Source organism: Palaemon carinicauda, chromosome 31, assembly GCF_036898095.1.
Source record: "Palaemon carinicauda isolate YSFRI2023 chromosome 31, ASM3689809v2, whole genome shotgun sequence".
NCBI lineage: Eukaryota > Metazoa > Arthropoda > Malacostraca > Decapoda > Palaemonidae > Palaemon > Palaemon carinicauda.
Genome location: NC_090755.1, coordinates 33,702,135 through 33,728,970, shown reverse-complemented (window position 1 = coordinate 33,728,970; position 26,836 = coordinate 33,702,135). Strand labels below are relative to the sequence as shown.

At 43.5% G+C, this 26,836-nt stretch overlaps 1 protein-coding gene across 1 annotated transcript in view; it reads left to right on the top strand.

Annotated features, from left to right (window-relative positions):
• The window catches only part of LOC137624393 (probable inactive protein kinase DDB_G0270444), a 228,653-nt gene that overhangs the window by 36,001 nt on the left and 165,816 nt on the right, over positions 1-26,836 (top strand). Inside the window, exon 3 of the mRNA XM_068355130.1 lies at positions 23,728-23,837. Within this exon, the coding sequence (XP_068211231.1) occupies positions 23,728-23,837 (110 nt within the window). The remainder of the gene's footprint in view (positions 1-23,727; positions 23,838-26,836) is intronic.

Below are 26,836 nucleotides of genomic sequence, written 5' to 3'. Positions count from 1 at the left end.
AAATTTTAAACTTCGCAACAAGAAAGCAAGAGTCATACAATTTGATTCTGCTCTTGCTACGTGTAAGGATACAGCCCCTGGACCCTATGGAATTCCATATGCAATGATTAAACCTGTACCTTTTAATATAAAGTTATTTATTTTAAGCATTTTTAATAGAATATGGCATGATCATAGTTATCCAAGTGTTTGGGAACTAGCCATTATTTTAGCCTTTTTAAAACCCGGTAAGGACAAGTTTTTAGCAGCAAACTACCGACCTATTGCATTGACATCTTGTTTATGTAAAATCATGGAGAAGATGGTCAATGCAAGACTGATTTGGTACCTTGAAAAGAAGAATATTTTATCACCCATTCAATGTGGATTCAGGAAAATGCACTCAACGACTGATGTGCTGATACAACTTGAGTCCTCCATTTGTGAAGCCTTTGCTTCCAAACAGCACCATGTGACAGTCTTTTTTGATTTTGAAAAGGCATATGATACCACATGGAGATACGGTATACTTAAAAGAATCCATGAGTGCGGATTGAGAGGAGAACTACCACTATTCATCCAGTCATTTCTTTCACATAGAGTTTTCCAAGTGAGAGTTCGGGAAGCTCTATCACAGAGTAAATGCCAGGAAGAACGAGTTCCTCAGGGGAGTGTGCTGAGTGTAACCCTTTTTGCTCTAGCAATTAATGGGATATCCTCAGTCATTCCCCGGGATGTTCTCGCAACATTATTTGTGGATGATCTCTCCATATCATTTGCTGGGGCCAGAATGGCAATGGTTGAGAGAAAAATCCAACTCTCTATTGATAAAATTATCCAATGGGCCGATATGAATGGATTTAAGTTCTCGACAAGTAAAACTACAATTGTCCATTTGAAATCAGACCCGGATATATACATCAAAGGTCAACGGATCCCATGTGCAAGTGAAGCTAAATTTTTAGGGTTGATATTTGATTGTAGGCTTACATGGGTTTCTCACTTAAAAGCATTAAAAGCTAAATGTCTTGAAGCTATGAATCTTTTAAAAGTATTGTCCCATACATACATCATGGGGGCAGACCGCAATACAATTTTAAAATTATACAAGGCCTTGATATTTTCCAAAATTAGTTATGGATGCGAAATATACTCCTCAGCAACCCCAAGCCGGTTAAAAATACTAGATTCAATACATCATGCTAGCATTAGATTGTCCACAGGAGCCTTTAGAACCTCCCCTATCACAAGTCTCCTTGTTGATGCTGGGGAGTTGCCTCTAGACCTTTACCGAATGTCCTCTATTATTCGGTACTGGTTTAGATTGCAAAGACTCCCTAATTCTTCAGCCTTTCAGACTGCAAGCCTTGTAAGGCACTCAACCTACTTTGAGTTGCACCCAAAATCTCCTCAACCTTTTGGGTTTCGGGTTAAACAATTATTAAACAATCTGGATATAATTAGAAATAAGGTGCTTCCATTCAAGGTATCATCAACGCCTCCATGGAAATTACCTGACATATCTTTTTGTAGATACTTAATTGGAGTTAAGAAGAATATGACTGACTTAGAATCCAGGTCTCTTTTTATGGAACATGTTGAAGAACATAGTGGATCGACTTTTATATATACTGATGGCTCCAAATCTGATGTTAGCGTTGGATTTGGAATACATAGTAATGATTTTAATTGTAGAGGTGCACTTTCTCTTACAGCTTCCATATTTACTGCCGAACTGTATGGCATATTAACCGCTATTGAGAAAATAGCTTTGGAAAAGGATGGTAATTTTACAATTTTTAGTGATGCAAGGAGTGTTCTTCAAGCTTTAGAAGTTTTTAATTCTAGTAACCCTCTAGTTTTAAAGATTTTAGAATGGCTTTTTGTTATTGGACGGAAAGGTATAACAGTTCGATTTTGTTGGGTTCCAGCACATGTAGGTGTGTCTGGGAATGAGAAGGCAGATTTACTGGCGAAGAATGCGGCATCCGAGTTGCTACCAAGGAGGTATCCCATTCCATGTAACGATTTCCTACCTTACATCAAGAAATTGTTTTGTGATAAATGGCAACAGCACTGGGATAGTCAAGATGGCAATAAAATGAGGGAAGTAACAAATCTCATATCACCTTGGAGGTATAACATGATACCCCGAAAATGGGAGACGACTCTTTGTCGTCTCCGTATTGGTCACACACGGTTGACACACGAGTTTCTGCTGAAGGGCCAACACCAACCGTATTGCGAGGACTGTTTAGTACCTTTAACAGTGAGGCATTTGTTGACCGAATGCCCTAATTTTACTAACTTAAGAAATAGATATCTGTTTGAGGCTCGAGGTGAGGATGGCAGGTTCACCCTTGCCAAGATTCTTGGGCATGATGTGTCCTACTATGCGAGCGGAATTTTTAGATTTATTTCAGAAGCAGGTCTTCTGAAAACTATTTACCTATTGTAATGACTTCTTAATTTTTATGGTTTTAATCGAATTCTCTTTTAATTTTCATATACAGTAAATGGTATCGGCGTCAATGACCTTAGATGTCAGGATGCCAGAAAACTTTCAATCAATCAATCAATCAATCTCTTCATGGAGGAGAATTGTCTCGCGCGGAAGGGGCTCTCCAAACCTCTTTGTTGGGATCCTGTATCCCTCCCAGGAGGGAACCCAAGGACTCCAAGACCATCCCGAAATCGTCTTCAAGGATTCGCCAGGAACCCGCTGCTCCCCGGGGGAACGTCCACGCTTCGCCCCAGGAAGAGATTCCGGGGACGGGAGACTTAGCTGCCAGCCCGCAAGGAGGAGACCAGCAGGAATCTGAACATGCCTTCTGGCAGGTCCTGAGCCTGATGAGGCAACTCAACGGGTTTATGGACCCCGTGATCGCCCCCCGAGAAGGCAAGGACACGGTCCTGGACCAAGTGTTCGATGTTCAGGAGGCCCCTAAGACCAGTGCGGCTCTGCCCTGGTCTCGGGGGTTGAAGAGTGCCAGAGCCAGGGCCAATGCTCAGCTCGCAATTCTTGCCTCCTCCAGTCGTTCCTCTGCCGGGAACAAACTCATCCCTCCTCCTCGTCTCCAGCAGAGGAGGTATTTCCAGATCCTGGGTGAGTCTAGTCTCGCTCTTCCTCTCCATCACTCCGTGGAAGAGCTGGCTAAGGGAGTGCCTTTCGAGAAGCTCTGCCCGGCAGGGGTTGTTCTCGGCGTCGGAGATCCTGAGCCATGAGAAGGTCGCGAAGTGTGCCATGCAGGCCACTTCGTGGCTGGATATATGGCTAGGAACTCTGGGCATCCTATTGCGCTCCGAGGACTAGTCTAAGGAGACCAATAGGAAGGCCCTGGAGACCTTCTTGCTCTTGGGCACCCGCTCCATCGAGTTCCTGGCACACCAGGTCACCACCCTGTGGGCCAACTCGGTGTTGAAGCGGCGCGATGCGGTGACCGAGAGGTTCTACCCGAAGGTCCCCGCCGTGGATGTCTGTAGGCTCAGGCATGCTTCCCTCCTTGGGGAGAATCTGTTGGAGCCACAGGATATGGAGCGAATGGCTGAGAGGTGGAGGAAGTCTAGCACGGACTCCCTCCTCCATAGGGCCCTTACAGCTCGGCCCTATAAGCCTCCAGCTCCGCAGCAGCAGCAGCCTCGTAAGGCACCGAAGCAGGCACCGGCAGCTAAGAAAGTGGTGTCTAATCCCCAGCCCTTTCCAGCCAAGGTCAAGAGGGGCGGTAAGTCCTCCAGGGGAGGCAAGACTCCTAGAGGGAGCGGCCGCGGCCGCAAACCCTAGGAGTGGCAGTCCCCCTGCGTGTCCACCTGTGGGGGGATGCCTTCAACGTTGCGTGCACAGGTGGCAGCAACACGGGGCCGATGCTTGGTCGGTTTCGGTGATCGGCCAAGGCTATCGCGTCCCGTTCATAACATCTCAACCTCCCCTGACAGCGAATCCAGTGTCGTTGAACTCCTATGCCACGGAATCGACAAAGGGGCTGGCCCTTCGGGCGGAAGTCGAGACCATGCTCAAGAAGGGTGCTCTCTAGGAGGTCGTCGACGGCTCCCCAGGCTTCTTCAGTCGACTCTTTCTTGTAAAGAAGGCGTCTGGAGGCTGGAGACCTGTCATCGACCTCTCGGCTCTGAACGAGTGTCAAGCAAACTCGGTTCAGCATGGAGACAGCGGACACGGTCAGACTTGCGGTGAGACCTCTAGACTTAATGTGCACACTGGATCTAAAGGACGCGTACTTCCAGATCCCAATCCATCCGTCTTCCAGGAAGTACTTGAGATTCTGCCTAGACGACAAGATCTACCAGTTCAAGGTGCTGTGTTTCGCTCTCTCCACAGCTCCTCAGGTGTTCACCAGAGTGTTCACCCTGATTTCATCTTGGGCGCACAGGAACGGCATTCGTCTCCTTCGCTATCTGGACGACTGGCTGATCCTTGCAGACTCGGAGTCGACCCATCTTCGGCACCGAGACAGGCTAATAGGTCTTTGCCAGGATCTAGGGATCGTGGTAAACCTCGAGAAGTCCTCTCTGCAGCCGTCCCAACGACTGGTTTATCTAGGCATGCTGATAGACACCAATCTCCACAAAGCCTTTCCATCAGACGACAGGATAGCAAGGCTGAGGAGGGTGGCTGAACCCTTCCTCAGGCGAGAAGAGCTTCCCGCCCAATCGTGGTTGCGTCTCTTAGGTCACCTGTCCTCCCTGGCTCGTCTGGTTCCCAACTGCCGCCTCAGGATGAGATCCCTACAGTGGCGGCTGAAGTCCTGGTGGAATCAAGGATCTGATTCCCCGGACTTTCTGGTCCCGATAGGATCTATGGAATGGACGGACCTGCGGTGGTGGCTGGTCGACGAGAACCTGCAAAAGGGTGCGAGTCTTCTCGTCCTCCCCCGATTTTATTTGCTCTTCAATCTTCACTAGCTCCCTTTTACATCCACCTACTCTATTCCCCCATCTTTTGGTACAGCTAATTTTCCTTCCACTAAAAAATTTTCAGACATACCGTTACCCATACCCCTAAATACGTGCACGGTTTTCAGTCTTCTAAACATTCTTTTAGTTATCAATACAATCCATTAACACCATTTCTACCACTCTTCCATTTGCCACTCTTACCGATGTATACTTATTTTTATCTTTCTTTTTGAAAAAGCTAGAACTTATCACCATCTCTTGGTCAACACATATCTACCACTCTCTCACCACATTCATTTTTAAACACAAGACTTACCCGGTAGTTATATACAGTGATACCTCTGGATACGAAAGTTTCTGCTTACGAAAAATTCAGGATACGAAAAGCGATTTAAAGATTTTTATGCCCCAGTATACGAATAAAATTTCAGGATACGAAAAGCTTACGAGATCCCAACTCGTCGCCGAGAGTAATTTTAAAAAGCGCGCGCCGCCAGACTTTGAACTTGGGTAAACTCACTTACAGCCTCCCGCTCACCCATTGGTTATCTCCCTGCTCAGATGCTAGCTGACGCCATAAGATCCTGCTTATCTATTGGTCGGCAACTATCCCACCTTGCTTACGCACGGGCGTTCATCTCTCTCTCTCTTTTTTCGTTCCGACTGCGGTATCGTTAACAGACATTGTGTGCTTTCGCTTGTTTGACGTAGTGTTAAATACATTCGTACGCCACGTGTTATCGTTATTAAACATCGTTACTGTGCACTGTACTGTATTAGTGTTTACTATACATAGTGCTGTATATAACGTACGTAGTGTATTACGTATTGAGCATAATACTGTAGCCATGGGTCCCAAGAATGTTGCCAAAGGAAAGAAGAAGGCGGCGATGATCTCGATGGAGACGAAACTCTAAATCGTAAAAAAGTACGAGTCTGGCATGCGTTTAAGTGCGATCGCCAAGGAGTATAGCCGGAATCCGTCTATGATAGGCACCATCCTGAAGCAGAAGGCAGCCATCAAAGCAGCGGCACCTTCTAAGGGCGTCACTATTTTCTCCAACAAGAGAACCCACGTGCATGACGAGATGGAGAGGCTGCTTCTTGTGTGGATCAAAGACAAAGAGATTTCAGGAGACACCATCACTGAGACTACAATTTGCCAGAAGGCCTCCGCCTTTTTCAGTGATCTCGTGCGTTCTCAGGCCGAAGAAGGGGCAGGAGAAGGAACATCCCAGCAGGAAACCCCAGAGTTCAAGGCTTCTCGGGGGTGGTTCGAGAAATTCAAGAAAAGGACTGGTATTCATTCAGTGGTACGGCATGGGGAGGCAGCCAGCTCGGACACGAAGGCCGCCGAAGCCTTTGTTAAAACGTTTGAAGAGTTGACTCTGCAGGAAGGCTACAGTTCGCAGCAAGTTTTCAATTGCGACGAAACTGGGCTTTTTTGGAAGAAAATGCCTCGTCGGACGTTCATCACGGCGGAGGAGAAGAGGCTACCCGGACATAAGCCTATGAAGGACAGGCTTACCCTTGCTTTTTGCGCAAACTCCAGTGGGGACTGCAAGATAAAGCCTCTGCTGGTGTACCGTTCTGAAAATCCCCGAGCCTTCAAAGCCCACAAAGTCGTCAAGGAGAACCTTCCCGTGATGTGGAGGGCGAATGCTAAAGCCTGGGTAACGAGGCAACTTTTCATTTATTGGGTGAATGTCTGCTTCGGTCTGACTGTCCAAAAATATTTGGAAGAAAAGCGCCTCCCTAGGAAATGTCTGCTGGTGTTGGACAATGCTCCAGCTCACCCTTCTGGCCGAGTATTCCTTCATAAAGGTCCTTTATCTACCGCCTAACACCACCCCTCTCCTACAGCCCATGGACCAGCAAGTCATTTCTAATTTTAGAAAATTGTACACGAAGCATCTCTTCCAGAGATGTTTCCAAGTCACAGAAAGTACAAACCTCACTGCGTGAATTCTGGAAAGATCACTTTAATATCGTGATATGCCTCAAACTCATCGATCTCGCTTGGCAGGAAGTTTCGAAGCGTACCCTGAACTCATCTTGGAGGATGCTGTGGCCTGATGTTGTCTCTGCACGAGACTTCGAGGGGTTTGGGAAGCCTGTAGGCGAAGCCGAGATCGTTGACGATCCTGAACCCATTCAGCAGTCTGAGGTGGCTGACATCGTACATCTTGGTACGTCCATGGGGCTGGAAGTTAGCGCCGAGGATATAAATGAACTTATCGAGGAGTTGACGACGGACGACCTGAAGGAGTTGGAGACGATGCAAATGAGTGTTGTTCAAGAGCAGTTCTCTAGCGGTGATGAGGATGTTACACCTTTGAAAACGGCAGACATTAAGGAAATTCTTGCATGTTTCCATAAAATGGCAGACTACGTCGAAAAGGAACATCCAGAAAAAGTTTATACCAACCGTGCGCTTCAACGCTGCAATGACGTTTGCTTAACGCATTTTAGAAATGTGTTGAAAAGTAGGCTGAAACAAGCTTCAATGGATAGTTTTTTATTAAAGAGGCCAGCAGTATTTGTAGGCCAAGGTGAAGGTGAAAGTGAAGAAACGAAACAGAAAAGAGGAAGTGATGAAAAATTAGAAGGTGAAAGTAAAGAAAAGAAACAGAAAAAAGAAAGTGATGAAGAAGTAGAAGAAATTTAGAAAATATGAAAAACGTAGTTATAAAAAAGCAAAAAAAAAAAAAATTCAATTTTAAGTTTTATGTTACCGTTAAGTGTTAAAGTAATTTTTTCTTTCATTTTATAGTTTTCCATATGTAATGTTAAGTGTTAATTATTTCTGCCATTTTTTTATTTCGTAATGTGTAAGTGTTAATGTATTAAGTGTGTAAATTACTGTACGCAGTCTGTCACTTGTTGCGTTTTCTGCCTTATGTCATCCTCCTCTGCCGCAACTTCGCTATCGGACATCGTCTCAATCAAAAGGTAAGTTTCAACTTTTTTGTTAATTAACTTTAACCTTTTTTTAAGGATATTAATCCTTAATTTAGGTGTACGTACATACAGTACCGTAACTTTTATACAGTAGTAAAGAAAATGACTGTTTTCTTAGGGCTTGGAGGGGATAACTAGGCTATAACTACATTATTGAATAATCTCATGGTGGTTTCTGGAATGGATTAGGCTGTTTTTAACGTTTGGGTTAATTATTGAATGATAGAAATGGGTGCATTGCATGTTTATTACTACAGTTTAGCGTGTTTATGAAAGAAAAGGTTTCTTTTCGTAAGGCTTGGAACGGATTAGGCTATTTACATGTAAAACGCGACTCAGCATACGAAACCGTATCCTGAACGGATTACTTTCGTATCCTGAGGCATCACTGTATATAGCTTACGTCAACGGCAGAAAATTCGAAACTCGCGCCAACCGCCAATTGGATAGCCTGGTGTACCACCCCTGCACCCTAGCGAGGTACCTGGGAACCATTCCAGTGACCCTCATATATTCCCTGCCGTCGCTAGCGGCGACATGTGAATTCTACTCCGTCATTACGGATCGTTTTTTTTGGTGAAGTACAAATCTTTGGTTATTGACTCCCGCTTGTTATTGATCTCGCTTAGGATATTTCTTCATTTTGATTGGATTAGAAGATTTTTGACCTTTGCTTATCTGAATTCTCTTTAAAATTTCAAAATAGCCACACCCCTATAACTTTTAGGTTATGTGTGAATTGTGGGTGTAAGACCCGAATGGCTAAAGCCTCTCTTGACCCCCATTCTCTCTGTGTTGCATGAGGTAAAGAGTGTGATTTAGGTAATCGCTGTGATGAATGAGTTTTACTGTCAGAGCATGAATGGATTGAGTTTGATAGATACAGGCGTAAACTCAAAAGGGATAGATTGAGGCATAGTTCTTCTTGCTCATCTAGAGATATTTCCTCTTCCCATGTCATTAATCCTATTCCTTCACCTGTAGTGGTAGATCCCGATCCCACTATTGCAATTGCTAAAGAACCATCACTAAAAGATATGTTAGTGGCGATTCAAGCTCTTGGCGCTAAAGTTGAATCTTTGGCTGCTGACAGGACACAGTTGATGTCCGATGTGCAACAGTTAAAAGGTGAAAGTGCAAGTGCAGTGGAGGGTGCGTCTGCTCATGTCTGTTGTCCTCCTAGTCCTAGACCTCTTCCAAGCTCCCCAATCCCTGGGAGAAGGAATGTCGAAAGGCGAAAGGAGATGAGAGGCTTAATAAACGAGCTGACGTCCCCTCGAACGTACCTGTGGGCGCCTCCCAAGACGTTCGCCCTCACCAATGGAAAAGTGAGGTTAAGTGTTTTTCGTCGTCTTCGGATGAACCCTTGCCTAAAAGAGGCTGGAAGCTTGCTTCTAGACCTATGATAAGGTCTGTCAATGTCCTGCTAGTTCTAAACCTGGGTGTAGTCACTGGGATACTCCAGAGCCTTTTGAAAGGCCTCCGATAAAACGTCCTTATAGAACGATGGACGTTTCCAAGGATCCTTCTATGCAGTCAGGATCAGGCTTATCCTCATTCCAAGCTCTCAAGCAGCCTTCAGACTGGTTTTGCCTTCTAGGCGCTCTGTTCCGTTTAGCGATGAGGAGAACAATGTGATTTCATCACCGATTTCACAACGTTCGGATCCTAACTTTGTCATGCTTCAAGACATGCAAAACAAGCTCTCGTCCTTTATGCAAACATACCAGCGTAGCGACAGTTCTCATATCGGCACACGTGACAGTTTCGGTCGTGATCGAAACAACGAACTAGGACGTGTTCTCGAACGCCCTTGTACTCGAGGATCTAAGCTTCCTGCTAGCCGCTATGAATGTCGTTTAGGAAGTGATCGTGATCGTTCTCCTAAGTCCGCAGTCGACACTTCTTTTATGGAACGCGAACGTTCTTTCAAGAACAATGAGTTCATTCCTTCAGACAGTGTGCTCGAACGTTCTTCAAAGAAAGACGTCGGACGTCCTGTCAAACAGGTTATTGAACGTCCTTGCGAACATGTTACCGAACGTCCTGTTAAACAGGCTAATGTTCGTTCCTTGAAAAGGTCTTTCGAAAGCCCTTCGCTACAGGATCCTGGACTTCTTATGAAACAGGCTGCCGATCGTCCTTCGGAACAGGCTGCCGATCGTCCTTCGGAACAGGCTGCCGATCGTCCTTCGGAACAGGCTGCCGAACGTCCTTACAAACAGGCTGCCGAACGTCCTTTAGGTCTTGTTTCCGAAAGGATAACAGTTGAACGAGTCGCTGAACAACAAGCGGTTTGTAGCACCAAACGCTTGTCAGGAGTTGACGGCAAGCTTTTTTCAGAATATGATCCTGAACGTCCTATCCTTTATCATATTTCGGATGTTAGTTTAGATTATGATAATGAGGCTCATTCTTTTCAAGATATAGATACAGTTCAAGTACAGGAACTTCTTGTCTCCGATCGAGCTGATCGTGAGCGTTCGGATGAGCCGCAAATGACTCTGCCGCCTGATTCTATTCGCAATGAGCCTATTTCTATTGCTGTTGGCACTCAGGATATTTTTGAAAGAGAAGCTGCTCTTAACCCTACTGCTCCGGAGGGAACGTTGCAAGAGAAGGAAGTAGAAGGTCAACTTTCTCCTATGGAGTTCGATGAGATTTCAGTTGACGAGAACTCGGTTTCTTTCCGTCATTCGGCCGATCTGAAAAAACTAATGAAAGTTTTTACGGAGGAGTTTTCAGACTTTTTTGTCCTTGTGGCTCCACGTTCGCCTCCGTTTGAGTTTACTCTTAGGAAAGCCTCTAAGAAAGCCCGTTTTACTAAGATGGTATTATTGCGCTCTTCTAAGAGAGCTCTTAAATTGATGGGTGACTGGTTACAGTCTAAGAAAGCCTTAGGAAAGACGGCTTTTTCCTTTCCTCTGGCTAGACTGGCTTCGAGGTCGAGTATCTGGTACGAGACAGGAGAAGTTCTCGGCTTGGGGATTCCTGCCTCTGCCCAGGGAGATTTCTCAAGCCTCGTAGACGCTCCTTGTCAGTCGGCCATGAGAAAGACCAAGATTTTTTGGTCTTCTTCAGAGATGGACCATCTTCTCAAAGGAATTTTTAGAGCCTTTGAAGTCTTTTACTTTTTAGACTGGACTCTTGGGGCTTTGGGTAAAAAAGTTGACTTTTAAATAGGGGGATACCTCTGCCCTAGTCCATTTGATGTCGTGCATAGACAAAGCTTTGAGGGATGGTTCTAACGAACTTGCAGCTCTATTTTCTGCAGGCATTCTTAAGGAAAGAGATCAACTTTGCTCTTTTCTTTCGCCGGGGGTTACTCCCTTCCAGAAGTCGGAGCTTTTGTTTGCCCCTCTTTTTCCATTGCTGTTCCCACAAGAACTTATCAGGGAGATTTCTGCACCCTTAGCTCAAAAGGCTACTCAGGATCTTGTCTCCAAGACAGCTAGAAAGGCTCTTCCTCCCTCATTTACCAGTCGCAAGCCTAAGGAAGAAACTTTTCCCAAGTTCTCCCAGCCCTTTCGAGGGAGATCTTCCAGCAGGGGTAGTTCCAGACCTGATGCTAGGAGGAGCAAGAGAAGAGGCTTCAGAGCAGGGCGAAGCAGTGTCTGACTGCTTTCGCCTTCAGACAGTAGGTGCCAGACTACTCAAATTCTAGCAAGCGTGGGAGAAGAGAGGAGCAGATCAGTGGTCTATCCAGATCTTGAAGGAGGGTTACAAGATCCCCTTTCAAGGGAGCCCTCCTCTGGTCTTAGTTCCTGTGGATCTCTCTCCCAGATACAGAGAGGAGGCAAAGAGACAAGTTCTATCGAACCAATTTTCTCTTATGTTAGAAAAGGGGGCCATAGAGAAGGTGCAGGATATTTGTTCACCGGGTTTCCACAACCGTCTATTCCTTGTACCCAAGAACTCGGGGGGATGGCGTCCAGTTCTGGATGTGAGTGCACTGAACAAGTTCATCATGAAAACAAAGTTCTCTATAGAGACTTCGAAGTCAGTGCTAGCAGCAGTAAGGAAGGACGACTGGATGGTCTCATTAGACCTTCAGGACGCCTACTAGCACATCCCTATCCATCCGAGCTTCAGACCTTACCTAAGGTTCGTCTTCATGGGAGATGTCTTCCAATTCAGAGCCCTATGCTTCGTTTCAATCCAAGAAAGTTTGTTCAGCTAGGAAGTGGATGAGTCTTGTAGGAACCCTCTCCTCCTTGGAACAATTTGTGCCACTAGGAAGATTGAATCTTCGTCCTCTCCAGTTCCATCTCAACAACCATTGGGACAAGGAGAGGGACTTAGAAACGATGTCCATTCCTATCACGAACCCCATCAAAGACTGCCTTCGTTGGTGGGAAGGACCAAGCAAGTTCCAGGAACATCTCGATTTGTCAGTAAAGAGCCCAGACCTTGTGTTATGCTGCGACGCCTCGGACACGGGATGGGGAGCAACCCTAAACAAGTTAGAAGTCTCGGGACTATGGTCAGAGATCCAAAAATCCTTGCATATAAACCACAAGGAGTTGTTGGCAGTTCTTTTAGCCCTCAAGAGTTTTGAGGAATTGTCACTAACAAAGTGGTTCAGGTTAATGCAGACAACATGACAGCATTGGCGTACATCTCAAAACAAACGGGAACACACTCGATATCTCTGTACTAGACGTCAAAGAATCTCCTCGTGTGGGCAAGAGAGAGGAACGTTATACTCCTGACAAGATTCATTCAAGGGGAGAAAAACGTAATGGCAGACAGCCTCAGCAGACGAGGTCAGAGCCTTCCAACAGAGTGGACTCTCAACTTCTCGAAGACAGAGGTTAGAGGCGTATTGCTCCCCTGTTCCGGATCCAGAAGCAGTCCACATAGACGCATTTCTTTTGGACTGGTCCAATCTAGATCTCTACGCCTTCCCACCATACAAGATCCTGTACAAAGTAGTACAGAAATTTGTAACATCCAAAGGAACCAGGATGACCCTAGTGGCTCCCTATTGGCCGTCAAGAGAATGGTTCACAGAGGTACTGGAATGGGTGATAGACACTCCAAGAATTCTTCCATTAAGAGTAGATCTACTCAGACAACCCCACTTGGAAAGATTCCATCAAAATCTACACACTCTTCAGCTGACTGCCTTCAGACTTATCGAAAGACTCACTAGATCTAGAGGCTTTTCGAAGGAGGCATCTCAGGCTATTGCAAGAGCAAGGAGGACTTCGACTATCAAAGTCTATCAATCTAAGTGGCAGGTTTTTAGAGAGTGGTGTAGAATCAACCCTCTTTCCTCACCCAGTACCTCTGTAGCTCAAATTGCGGATTTCCTGTCATATCTTCCAAGGAAGTGCAATTTCTCCTCCTCTACTATTAAAGGCTATAGGGGTATGTTAGCTACTGTGTATAGGCATAGAGACCTTGACCTTTCTAACAATAAGGATCTGCAAGAACTTCTCAAGTCTTTCGAGACTACAAAACGACGAAACCAAGATTCTCCAGCCTGGAATTTGGATATTGTTTTGAAGTATCTTATGAGCGACAGGTTTGAGCCACTGGGTTCAACTTCTATGAAAGACCTTACTATGAAGACTTTATTTTTGGTCAGCCTTGCAACAGCCAAAAGTGAAATTCATGCGTTTAGCAAAAACGTTGGATTTCGTAATGGTAAAGCCGTATCTTCCTTACAATTAGGCTTTCTTGCCAAAAATGAACGCCCTTCTCAACCTTGGAGAAGAGGTAGAAAGAGTCTTATGCCCAGTAAGAGCTCCGAGATGTATTTACGAGGCAAGTCTGAATCTTTATGGTGTTCAATCATAAAGCCCTCTTTGCAGATGTCTAAAAATGCCTTGTCATATTTTGTCAGGCTTTTGATTAAGGAAGCACATATTCATTGTAATGAAACAGACCTTGGACCTTTAAAGGTCAAGACTCACGAAGTCAGAGCAGTTGCAACGTCGGCAGCATTCAGGCAGAACAGATCACTACAAAGTATAATGGACACGACCCTCTGAAGGAGCAAATCTGTGTTCGCATCATATTATTTGAAAGGTGTTCAGACTTGTTACGAGAGCTGTTACACTCTGGGTCCATTCGTAGCAGCGAATGCAATAGTGAGTGAAGGATCCACCACTATGTTCCCATAATTCCAATAACCTTTTCTTCTCTTGGTACTTTTAATTGTTTTTTATGGTTGTTTGTGGAGATTTTGTCAAGTCTTCCACAAGCATTGATTTTGTCAGGTGGTCAAATTTGTTCCTTGAGAGTGCCCGGAACTGGTTATTGGAGGAGGTTCTGTCATAATAAGGTTTTGACACCGGTTTGGCAGTCCCTTCGAGATCTTCATCCCCCTGGGAGGATCGCTGGATCTCATAAGGCTAGCAGACATAATGAGGCAGTGTATCATTGAAGTATGCTAGCTGTCTCTAACCCTCCACCAAAGGTGTTAATCAGCTATATATATATAACTACCGGGTAAGTCTTGTGTTTAAAAATGATATTTTCATTAATAAAATAATTTTTTAACATACCCGGTAGTTATATATAATTTTAGTCCCACCCTCCTCCCCGCTAAGAGACTAGAGGCATGGAATATACGAGGGTCACTGGAATGGTTCCCAGGTACCTCGCTAGGGCGCAGGGATGGTACACCTGGGTATCTAACTGGCGGTTGGCGCGAGTTTCTAATTTTCTGCCGTTGACGTCGGGGACGTAAGCTATATATATAACTACCGGGTAAGTATGTTCAAAAATTTATTTTATTAATGAAAATATCATTTTCACCTGGTACGCCATACTTCCCAATGACACCTTCTACCTCTCCAGTGCCCACTCTAGCATTTAAGTCACCCATGACAACTACATAATTCCTTCTACCCAGTCCTTCTACACACCTAGTTAATTCATTCCAGAACTCATTCCGCTCTTCACTTTTCTCACAACCTGGCACATACGCACTAGATGATATATCCTTCCATTACTTTACCTGTCGTCCATTCACTCAGCAATAAAGCCACACCTTCTCTTGCTCTTCCCCTTTCAGTCTCAGACACTCTACCAGACATTTCACCAAACATCACTTCACCTTTCCCTTTTATGTTTTGTCTCACACAAAGCCAATATATCCATCCTTCTATTCCTAAACATACTCCCAATCTCACATCTTTACTCTCTATCGTACTACATCCACGCACATTCAAACTCCCCAAAACTAGAGTGCGGGGAGCAGTCACTCTCCCCCAGCTCCACCTCTTTGATGTCTCACAGGATTATAATACAGGAGAGGGGGTTTCCAGCCCCCTCGTCCTGTCCCTTTTAATCGCCTCTTATGACACGTAGGGATACATTGGCGCTATTCTAATTGATTTTATGCCCCCGGTGCCGAAAGTAATACCCCTAATAAATAGCTAGGTTTGTATAGTTAGGAAAAATACAAATTATCTAGGAATTTGTCATGTTTATTGTATTATCAAATACAGAACGATTATTGCAGGTGATCATGGGATTTCTCTATTTTTGGGTAAGATGGCCATGTCGTCCTGATGGAAGTTCCTATAAGTAGCTTCCTAAGGGATATATGTAATACAGTGATATTCCCAGAGAATTTTACCTTTAGGTCTCCAGATTTCTAACTCAAGGCGCGAATATCCTTAAATTTCTCTCGAGGATATCTCATAATATCAGAGGACGTATTCTTGACATGCCACATAGCAATCTGCACCCCTAATAGCGTTTACGCTTCAAGGGGGAAAGTGGCAGAATTAGAAGGGGAGCCGTATCAAGGTTACCCTAGTTCCCATACTACTATTGAGTATCACAACAGCGCCATATCCTAGATGGCGGACATTCCTTGAAGCATTGAGCATGGCGTTACAGATACAGTACTTTGGGAGGGATACTGTGAAGATCTTTTCTTTTAGAAAAGAAGGGTGGGTCCATCAGGACGACATGGCCATCTCACCCAAAAGTAGATTTTTCGCTTCACTCAAAATCGGTTTTTTGGCTCAAGCCATGTCGTCCTGATGGAAGCGTACCAGAGCATTAATGTATCTGTGGATTTTCATCAGTGCCTTAACCTTGGGACAACATTTCTATGGTCATTTGGACCATTTGAGACAAATGACATTACCATTATCCGTTATCATCACTAAACATAAACCATGTTAGTGCTTCCTGCCCCCTACAGGGAAGAGTCATTATAGACAGTAGAAAAGGGGCCTTAAGGTTAGCATATATTGTAAGAACAAACATAAGTATACACTGAATATACAAACAGTCCCATAGTTTGTATATATTGCCGGAACAATATCAGTGTCCATTATATCCATTGTTTGCGAGCATACAATGATATGAAGAATACTTAACCTAAGTAAGTTAAAGAACTCTGGCATCTTAAACATGCAATTGTCGGGCAAATTAGGACGCAATTACTTTCTAATAGACATTTATTTCTAATAAAGGACTAAATGAATTAACAAGTAAACGAATGTTGCATGATAACGGAATTATACATGTAACATATACAGAAATTATATTTCTTTCTTGAAAGGAAAGAAATAATGATTGCCACTTAGATTGAAGAAAAATTTGTAATAAAATTTTCTCTTCGTAATTTTTGTATCAGTTACATTCTATCAACACTGTGTACTATGTACACACGGCACTAGTGCTATCTGTATAATACACTACCTGCCGCTACCACATAATGCCTCAGTTTATGGACCTGCTTAGCATAGTGTTTGTAGAACACTGGATGATTTCCATCCAGTATATGAGCAAAGTCGCTCAAAGTCCTTGTACTGAAAAAAGTTCAGTGATGAAGCAATTTTTCTCGGATCATGACCTGCGGGAGTACTGTCAGGATCTGCTCTACGAATAAAGTAGGTGAGCTTCGCCCTCAGTTGTTTTAGGGATAAGTTTGATCCAGAGGTTTCTCCTTTAAAGAGCTGTCCTCCCCTGAAGTCTGAAGTTCTATGAAGATAGACCTTTAGACACTCTACAGGACATAGAGAGACATCTTCCTTCAGAGGGCAGATTCTCCAGGGACCCCACCTCTTAGTGGGTAGCTCGTTCTTAGCCAGAAAGGTTGGATCAGGGAAGAGATTCAGTTCTCCCGCTTCTGTGAACTGAATGTGGCCCTCATCTCTAGATAGGGCCACTATTTCACTAACTCTAGCCCCTGAGGCTATAGTGAACAGAAAAATAACCTTTTGCGTTAGATCCGTAAGGGAACAATCTTCATTGTTCACAGATGAGGCATAATGTAGGACCTTGTCCAAAGACCGAGAGATGGGCTTTGGTGGTGCTGCTGCCCTAAACCTTGCACATGTCCTCGGAATCTTATTAAAGATTTCATTCGCCAGATCCACATGAAAGGCATATAGAAGAGGTCTAGTCAAGGCTGACTTGCACATAGTTATCGTGTTGGCCACCAGACCTTGCTTATGAAGGTGGACAAAGAAGGACAGACAGAAGTTCATTGAAATTTCTTTCGGTCCTTTTGCTTTTACAAAAGCAACCCATTTTTTTCCAAGAAGTCTCATTTTGTCTTCTAGTTTACTTACTTGTATTCTTCTAAGAATTATATACAGTATTGCCTTCTGAGATCCCAAATCTTTTCCTAACCGCTAGGGCAAGAAGATCATGAAATGAAGGGTTCGGTTTCTGTGATAAATCGAAGGCAATTAACTTTTGAGCCTTTTGAAATAGTCCTGGGATCAGAACTAGGACCAGCCTCAGCTTCAGTTCCTTCGCTGAAGAGGACAGATCGCTCTTGGGCTACTTGGGAGCCAACAGAGCTACTCCTCCCTGGTGCCATCCCTTTAAATAAGGGATGGTTAACGTCACCTAGACTATATGAGACGTTCTTTAGTATTGTCGATTCTGACGTCTCATTATCGCTTCGGTGTCCCAGATCACCCGTCGGAGGTCTGATCTGTGTGGAGAGAGGTTCCCCACTAGTGACAGGACCAACATGGTCTTGGGACTTTTGGGCTTTGACCTTTGTTCGAGAAGCGATTAAGGAAGGATCAATATCGGTCTTTTTAGATCTCTTCGAGCGTTTGATGCGTATCTTCTCCAGACTCTTTAATGCATCCTTCAGCTGTGCTCTTAGCAATGAGTCTGTCACTATTGCAAACTGGAGAGAGTTCAGAGCTCCCCCCTGTTAGCATTTTGGAAATCTGACTGATTGCCAGTCTCTCTTGACCGACCCTGCAATCTCCTTTTACATTCCCAAGAGAAAAGAGAGTTGGTGTGACCACAGGTTTCAATGGTTTTTTAGCCATTGAAGCCTTTGAACTGGGAAACGGATCATTTCCTTGGCTGTTCATGGACCAGTTACTTCGGGTGCTGCCCACCCCAGCCTCTCGTCCAGGTACATTGTTGCCTGAACCATTTTTATGCTTGGTTTTTACTGGACTGTGTCTGCCAATCCTGTGAAGATACATAGGACTGTGTCTAGTCAGACAAGTATCTTTCCTAGGATATACGTTACCTTCTGTAACTTGAATCCTTGATAGGAGAGGAGGGGGTGACTGACTGGAAGTTGCCATAGGACACCTTTCAGGTCTGACAAGACTACGAGCACCCCTTTTTGAAACAGGTTCCTTGTGTTCAGAAGGATTAACATTCTGAACTCGCTGTTTTATTTGAACTTGTTGAGTGGCAACAAGTCCAGAATGACACTGAGTCCTTCTCGTGAACACCAAACAGCCTTCCCTTGAATTCAATGGACTATAGTTTCCTCACCACCTGTATGCTCTAGAGTTCTAAGGTATACTACTCCAGGAGGGTTTTGGATTATAGGAAGAGTTGAGGAAATGATGGAGACATGTCTACCTCCCATCTTAGTCCCATCTTGATTAGGCCTTGGACCCAAGGATCGAAGGTCCAGCGATCCTAAAGGAACCTCCCTCCTACCAGAAGCATCTCTATGCTTCGAATGATCAGTAGGTTTATATATTTGACCACCTGCCTGTGGGACCGTGGTCACTGCAGCTGTGGAATGTTGTTGAACAGCCTGAGGTATATTTCCAGACTTTTCCGTCTTCCTTTTAGGTTGGGGACCCACAACCGTGGAAGACTATCTCTTTGAAAGGATGCCCCACTTTTGGAGAAGTCCTATGTTCTCCGTGGTGGCGTTCTCAATCACTTTTCTAATTACCTCGTCTGGGAAGAGGTCTTTACCCCAGATGTTGGAAGATATTAGCTTCCTTGTTTCGTGTCTCACTGTTGCAGCAGCGAACACAAACTTCCTACATGCTCTCCTAGCCTTCATAAAGGCATAAAGGTCTTTTACTAAGGTAGCCATATGCATTTTGGCTAAGACCATGAGCATGTCGGATATTTTGATGGGTTGAACACAACTGCATGTAGTTTTGTACGGATGGGGAGGCTGTTCATTATACAAGAGAAACTCTGATAGTTTAGGGAGATTCTCTTTAAACTGTCGACTGGCGACGTCCGCATTTAGTCTTCTTACTGAAAAGGTTAAGTGGACTTCCTTCCAGTCCTTCTGTCTGGGAAAGGCTAGTGACAGAGGCTTGCACTCCTCGAGTACAGGACATGGTCTACCTGCCTCCACTGCCTTGGCAACAGATTTAAATGCCTTCCCCGTAAAGGGGAATGAAATTGAAGCAGGAGCAAGAAAGGAAGGGTGGCTGTTACCTAGTGTGAATATCTTCGACATCGAGTAACCTGCCTTTTTCAGGCTACTTGACAGGATAGCCTGTGCCTTATCATGGTTGAGAATCATGACCTCCTTCGATTTCGTTCCTTTTCTTGACATTGGTTTATACATGAGTCGAAAGTAACAATTAGGGAAAGCGTCAAAGCTTGACCAAAACTGGATTTTGTCCAAAGGAACAGTACCCATCTTCTCCGAGATGTAGAGTTTGCCGTTTAGAATCGGCATCAGCTCTGCAAACCTCCAGGGATTGGTTTTGGAGCACGTCGGAAGGTCTTGATCTATGGGTCGCTTGTATGACCCTTGGGGAGCGACAAGTGGAGTTTCACAGGGCTCTATCTTGCTTTTCGCTTCCTGCCTTTCGTCTTGTTTGCGAAAGTCTTCAATTAAATTTTTTACTAGGGCCCATAATTGGTCCATTCCATCTAATAGAGGGGTAGGAGGTGAAGATGTCGATGCCAATGGCTCTAGAGCTGGCACAGACGGAAACAATTCCGGCACGACATTCTCCTCTTCTTCCCGTGGGGGCTTCCTGCCCTCCATCCCAAAGGCTATCTGCCCGTCAGGAGACGTGAATCGTGCCTGGGTCACCACTATTTCCTCGCTTTTGGAAATAGTAGATTAGGTAGGTATGGTCCCGGAGAGATTTTCTGGAAGCCTCTCACCCAGTTGCGTACTTTGTTACGAGCTGTATCCCTAGACTCTGTCGACTTGGGATTCTCGAAACCTTCAGACATTAAGGTCCGACAAACCTGCGGGTTCCAATAATTTAGGGATTCGGAAATAATATTGCAGGGGGCATGGAACCTGCATGTATTATGATCGTAAAAGCACTTGCTCTTAATATTGCAGGACACTGCAACACATGTCATCTGGGGTTCCTCCTGTAAAGAAAGGAAAGCAGAATGAGTATACAATTGATTGTCTCACTGATAAGCAATATGTAAAAGTCATCTTTTAACTAAAATAGCTTAGGGTAGTAAGTTAGACAGGGATAGTAGGAGACAAATACTTGCATATCCCCTGCAAACAAATGCTGTTACCTCCCCTCAGTATTAATTATAAGGAGATTCCTTTATCAAGGGAACTCCAACAAAATGGTTCTAACCCCTAGGGGTAGAGAAGTGAACCAATCACTGCCCCTTTATATTCTTAACACTGTGGGGTAAGGATGAGTGATTTCTAATCAAAGTATTGAAGGAATTCTATTCTTTCAATATAGGAACGGTCCCAGCAGAAGTCTGCACAAGGATACCCGAGATAGTGTTGGAAAATTATAGACTACTGTATAATATATACTGTAGTTTTCTGTTTGCAGTATGATCTATATTGCAAACATACTGGCTACTGTATAGTCATATACTGTAGTTCTAGTCGGCATATTGCCAGCAAGGTTAGCCCCAGGGACAGTTCATTCAACATAATGTCGGCTGTGATGGTGGCCGGCAGCTCGCAAGTCGCCGGTTGTCGGTAGCTTACCGGCTGCCGGCAGGTCACCGGCTGTCGGCCTACTAATTGCCAGGAAGAATAAAAGACATATATTTTTGTGTATCCCACCCAGCCCGTTTGCTGTGACCTCCCTACAATATTAAATCAGTGTTTCCTGATCAGGGAAACTCAAGGATAAGGGTTCTACCCTTTTAGGGTTAGGAGTGTAATACCACCAGCCCTTTAAAATATATAATATTATAGGGTAAAAGACAACTGATTTCTAGTCAGAATATTGAAGAAATTCTATTCTTTCAATATAGTAATGGTCTCAGCAAAGACCCGGGCAAGGATACCCAAAATATATTGGAAAATAACTACTAGTATAATATATATAATAGTTTTCTATCTGCAGTATATCTTATACTGAAAATATACTGACTACCAGTATAAACATATACTGTAATTCAGCCAGCATAGCTAATCTCTTCTGGCACAGCCAGCATTGTAGCTAAAGGGAGAGAGACAGCATGGAGTGAAAGCTGCTTTATTACTGTGTATCTATACAGTAATTAAGGATGTAAAAGTTCTATTTACTACCTTTCTCCAGAAAGAAGGTTCAAATTGAAAGGGAGAATATAACATTCAGGCTTCCATCCAGCCATAGTACTATCGCCGGCAGAATCCAGCCGACACCTAGCCGGTAGGCCAGCCCCCGGCAGCGCTAGTACAGTCGGCATGCTGCCGACCGAGTCAGCACCTATCTGTGCCGGCCTGGCCGGTGGAGTAATACCCCGACAACAGAACTTGCGGCCAGCAGTCCAAGGGAGAACTACAGAACCTAGTGACAGAAGGGACTTCCCACCCACAGCCATCATGGCTGCCGACAGATGGCATGACTACTAGGAGCTTGCACAGCCGCCGCCGGCCGTCATAACTGCCGACAGTATGCAAAACACATGGTCGCCGGCAGTCAACAGGGTTGCCTGCAGCTGGCATAGCCGCCGACAGCCGTACAACAGCTGCAGAGAGGGAGTCTAGCCAGCCCCCGTAATCCACCGGCAATGGTGATGTTGCAGGACGCCGGCTCAAAGAAAGGCAATGGCTCTGCCATCATAAAAGAACAGGGGGAGGGAATAGGGTCCTGAATGAGGTGTGAAAGAGCCGGCAAATACCGGTCCTACACACACTTAAGAAACTCTGTTTCAGTATTGGCGCCATCCTAGGCGGCAGGAGAATCATCTATTCTCCAGCCTAGGGTCTGCCAATACAGTGCCGCCTCCTCTCAACAGGGGAGAAACAGATTTCCAGTGCTGGCATCATCCTAGGCCTCAGAAGTGTAACTACTCCTCAGCCTAGGGTTTGCGAGTACAGGGCAAGTCTACTAGGCCATAGGGAGAAGGTGGCAGCATCATGTCATCACTTCAGGTGCGGCCTAGGGAGGACTAGCCTCCTATGTCGGCAGCCTAGCCGGCAGGGGAATGACTTCACCTTGCCGGCCAACTGTCGGCACAAGACTAAATACTCTGAGGTTCTGACCGAATCCCAAAACCGGCCATCTGCGGTTAAGGGAAGAGACAGAAAACCCTAGGCTAGTCATGCCTGAATGAAAAATCGAGGCACGACCCACTAGGGTTGTAGCCTAAGGCTACACTCAGAGGGAAGAGAGATTACCCTTGAATCTCTACTAGAGACGAGTATCGGTTATATAATAATTCTAGGAGATATCTATCTCCGATGAATTGATAACCAATGCACGAGGGTAACCGGGGAAATGTCAAAAGTATACTATGCTGCCTAGGTTAGGTTACCTAGGCAAGACGAGATCTCGGTTACCTAAATCGCAGAAATTCTGACATATACAATCGACATAGAAAAAGGAAAGTTATGCATATATCTTTACAAGTATAAATTGCCTAAATAGCATTCGTAATCAAATTATTTATGCTATTTAAACCGTGAATGTCGTTCTACTAACTAAATAACACATGCCTAACGAACGACAGCGCCCATGGCGCCTCCGGTAACAGGCCTTACTCCTAAACACAATAAATTAATCTTAATTTCACTGTGAGACTGGAGCTAAATTACACCCATTGTAAAGATTCAATACTCAACTCTCCAGAGGTAAAAGAAGCTGGAGATTGCATAATAATCCTCGAAAAACGATCGAAATTGTCAGATCAACAGGGAACACCACCTTGCGAAATCGCTACAAAATTAGGAATGTCCGCCATCTTGGATATGGCGCTGTTGTGATAATAGTAATATGCAAACTAGGGTAGCCTTGATACGGCTCCCTTCTAATTCTGTCACTTTCCCCCTCGAAGCGTAAACGCTATTAGGGGTGCAGATTGCTATGTGGCGTGTCAAGAGTACGTCCTCTGATATTATGCGATATCCTTGAGAGAAATTTAAGGATATTCGCGCCAGGAGTTAGAATTCTGGAGACCTATAGGTAAAATTCTCTGGGAATATCACTGTAGTACATATATCCCTTAGGAAGCTACTTATAGGAACTTCCATTAGGACAACATGGCTTGAGCCCAAAAAGAATGATATACTAAGTTGGATCATTAATACTTTCAAGTGTGAACTGAAAATGCAAAGGTAATATGTTCAGTACACCAGAAACTGAGGCTAATGTGGATTAGTTAAATTCTATTAATTTTGGTTTAGAACAATTGAATGCTGCTTTAGTCAGCAAACTAGTAATTGTTTCTGTATGTATATTTTTATTTATTTTTTTTAATTATATTTTTTTCTCTTTCCCATAGGTGATCATGAAGTGAAATTGGAAATAAAAGATGAACCATTAGATGTTCTTCAGGAAGAGAAAGTTGTAAAAGATGGCTCTGTCAAACTTAAATTGGATAATCAGAAAAAGGTAAGTTAATTCTCAATTGTTTGAGGAGCTCTGGCTTTGAATTTTTTAAATTCAGACTTTTTACAGTTTTGGTTAGAACTTTAATATTTCATGTTCTAGTTTTTTTGTGGGCTCGAGCCATAGTGTCCTGATGGAAGTTCTTCTAGGAATATTTCTACTTGGGATATTTCTGTGAGGGATATGTCAGAAAATTTTACATGCAGAGGTATCACTCGGTTATTACCCTCGGTCAGTCATATGAAGAGAATAAGGAGTTTTGGAAAGAAGTGAAGAGAGTAAGGAAAGCTGGCTCAAGAATTGAAGAGACAGTGAAAGATGGAAATGGAAGGTTGTTAAACGGAGAAGAAGCAAGGAAAAGATGGGCAGAATATTTTGAAAGTTTACTGAATATTGAGGATAATAGGGAGGCAGATATAATTGCTGTTGCAGGTGTTGAGGTGCCGGTGATGGAAGATGAGAATGAGAAAGAGATTACAATAGAGGAAGTGAGGAGAGCACTAGATGAAATGAGAGTAGGAAAAGCATCTGGTATGGATGGTGTGAGAGCTGAGATGTTGAAGGAAGGGGGTGTGACTGTACTTGAATGGTTGGTGAGATTGTTTAATGTGTTTTGTGTTGTCAATGGTACCTGTAGATTGGGTTTGTGCATGTATTGTACCACTATACAGTGATGCCTCAGGATACGAAAGTAATCCGTTCAGGATACGGTTTCGTATCCTGATTTTTTCGTATCCTGAGTCGCGTTTTACATGTAAATAGCCTAATCCGTTCCAAGCCTTACGAAAAGACACCTTTTCTTTCATAAACACGCTAAACTGTAGTAATAAACATGCAATGCAGCCATTTCTATCATTCAATAATCAACCCAACCGTTAAAAGCCGCCTAATCCATTCCAGAAACCACCATGAGATTATTCAATAATGTAGTTATAGCCTAGTTATCCCCTCCAAGCCCTAAGAAAACGCTCCGTTTTCTTTACTACAGTGAGCCCTCGCTACTTTGCGGTTCGACCATCGCGGATTCACCACTTCGCGGATTTTTTTCATAACCCATGTATAAACATATATCGTGGATTTTCTGGAAATTTCGAAAATACTGCGATGTGACCGATGGTGCGAGATTGGAGAAAGTAAGGAAAATTGAATCATGATTGATTTTCAATATAAATGAAACTTTGAGGAGCAACAAAGATATCATTTGTTAGAGAGATAGAGAGAGGTAAGGAATGGGAGGTAGTGAAAAGTAGCCCACAGAGAGAGAGAGAGAGAGAGGGGTAGAGATTGAGAGAGAGGTAGAGATTGAGAGAGAGAGAGAGAGAGAGAGAGAGAGAGAGTAGAGATTGAGAGAGAGGTAGAGATTGAGAGAGAGGTAGAGATTGAGAGAGAGGTAGAGAGAGAGAGAGAGAGAGAGAGAGAGAGAGAGAGCGGGTTTAAATGTAATAAACAAAAAAATTTGATAGGTTATAACACATTGGTGCTTATGTAATATCAACTGTATACTGTAGACGGTTTGAATAAGTTAAGAAATGGTATAAACGATACTTTGTTAGTGTATTCGTACACTCTCATGAGCAGCAGCTAGATGTCAGCTGATCTAATCACAGCCAAAAGTAAAACAAAAAGAAGTCAACAATACTCAATTTTTAAAACACACCCGAAATTTAAAAACAAAATTACACGCTTTCTTAATGTGCAATTAACTATTTAAAGAGTAGCAATTTTCTAGAATAAAATTGTTTCCCAAAAAATAGTGGTTTGCTGATGAAATCGGATGCCGTATTTTTAGCTATGATTGAAATGGATGTAGACTTGGCATAATTTTTTCGTTTCGTATTTAATTGACACTAAGAAAACTAATTTTAGTTTCTTCATCTAAATGTAAGTATTGTATAACACGAAGAGAGAGAGAGAGAGAGAGAGAGAGAGAGAGAGAGAGAGAGAGAGAGAGAGAGAATGAATCAGCTGTTGTAATCAAATGGCGTGTTTTTGTTTCGTGAGAATTTTATCGCCACGACTATAACAACAACATACTGTACTGAACTTTACAGTATTATACAGACTACTGTAATATGATAAAGTAAAATATTTGTAATTTATTTTATATGAAATGGGGCTATTTTTTTTTTTGTTTAAAATTTACATTTACGTATGTAAAACAACTCTCTCTCTCTCTCTCTCTCTCTCTCTCTCTCTCTCTCTCTCTCTCTCTCGTAAATTGTTTTCCTGCTTTGCTACGTATGTATGATTTTATATAGATACGGTAAATAATATTTGTAATAACATATTTTATAAAAGCTTTTACTGTAATATTATTTATCACTTTCATCATCCGCGTTAAATGCCTTCGTTTGTTTACTGAGCGTACTTTATGACACCGTCGTTTCGGGCGGCGTCATAAAGAAAAAAAATTCATTTGGAAGTCCTAAGAAAAATTAAGTAAAACATTGGTAATAACAAAATCAACATACTGTACTGAATAATCAATATAATCGATGCAAAAACTAACCTATACACAGATGTGTAAATGCGTTTGTTTCTTCATTATGATCAGAGATAAACGTAAACAAAACATTGGTTGCCATTTTTTGGCGTGTTTAGGAAATGCATGATATAAAGTCGCCTTTAATATTTGTGCCTGTTTTAGTTTAGGGTATTGTAGTACATGCATTAAGTGTTCTGTACATTAAAGGGTAGTTTGTTAACAGTACTACGTACAAGGGAAGGTTTTAAAAGTCTGAATATACATGTTAAATAAATACGTAAATATGGTGTCACTACTTCGCGGATTTTCACCTATCGCGGTCGTGTCTGGAACCTATCTACCGCGATAAACGAGGGTTCACTGTACTGTATAAAAGTTACGGAACTGTATGTAAAGCATTTGGATCAGTGAAATTGTATTGTTACCTGTAAGTACACCTAAATTAAGGATTGATACCCTGAAAAAAAGGTTACAGTTAATTAACAAAAAAGTTGAAACTTACCTTTTGATTGAGACG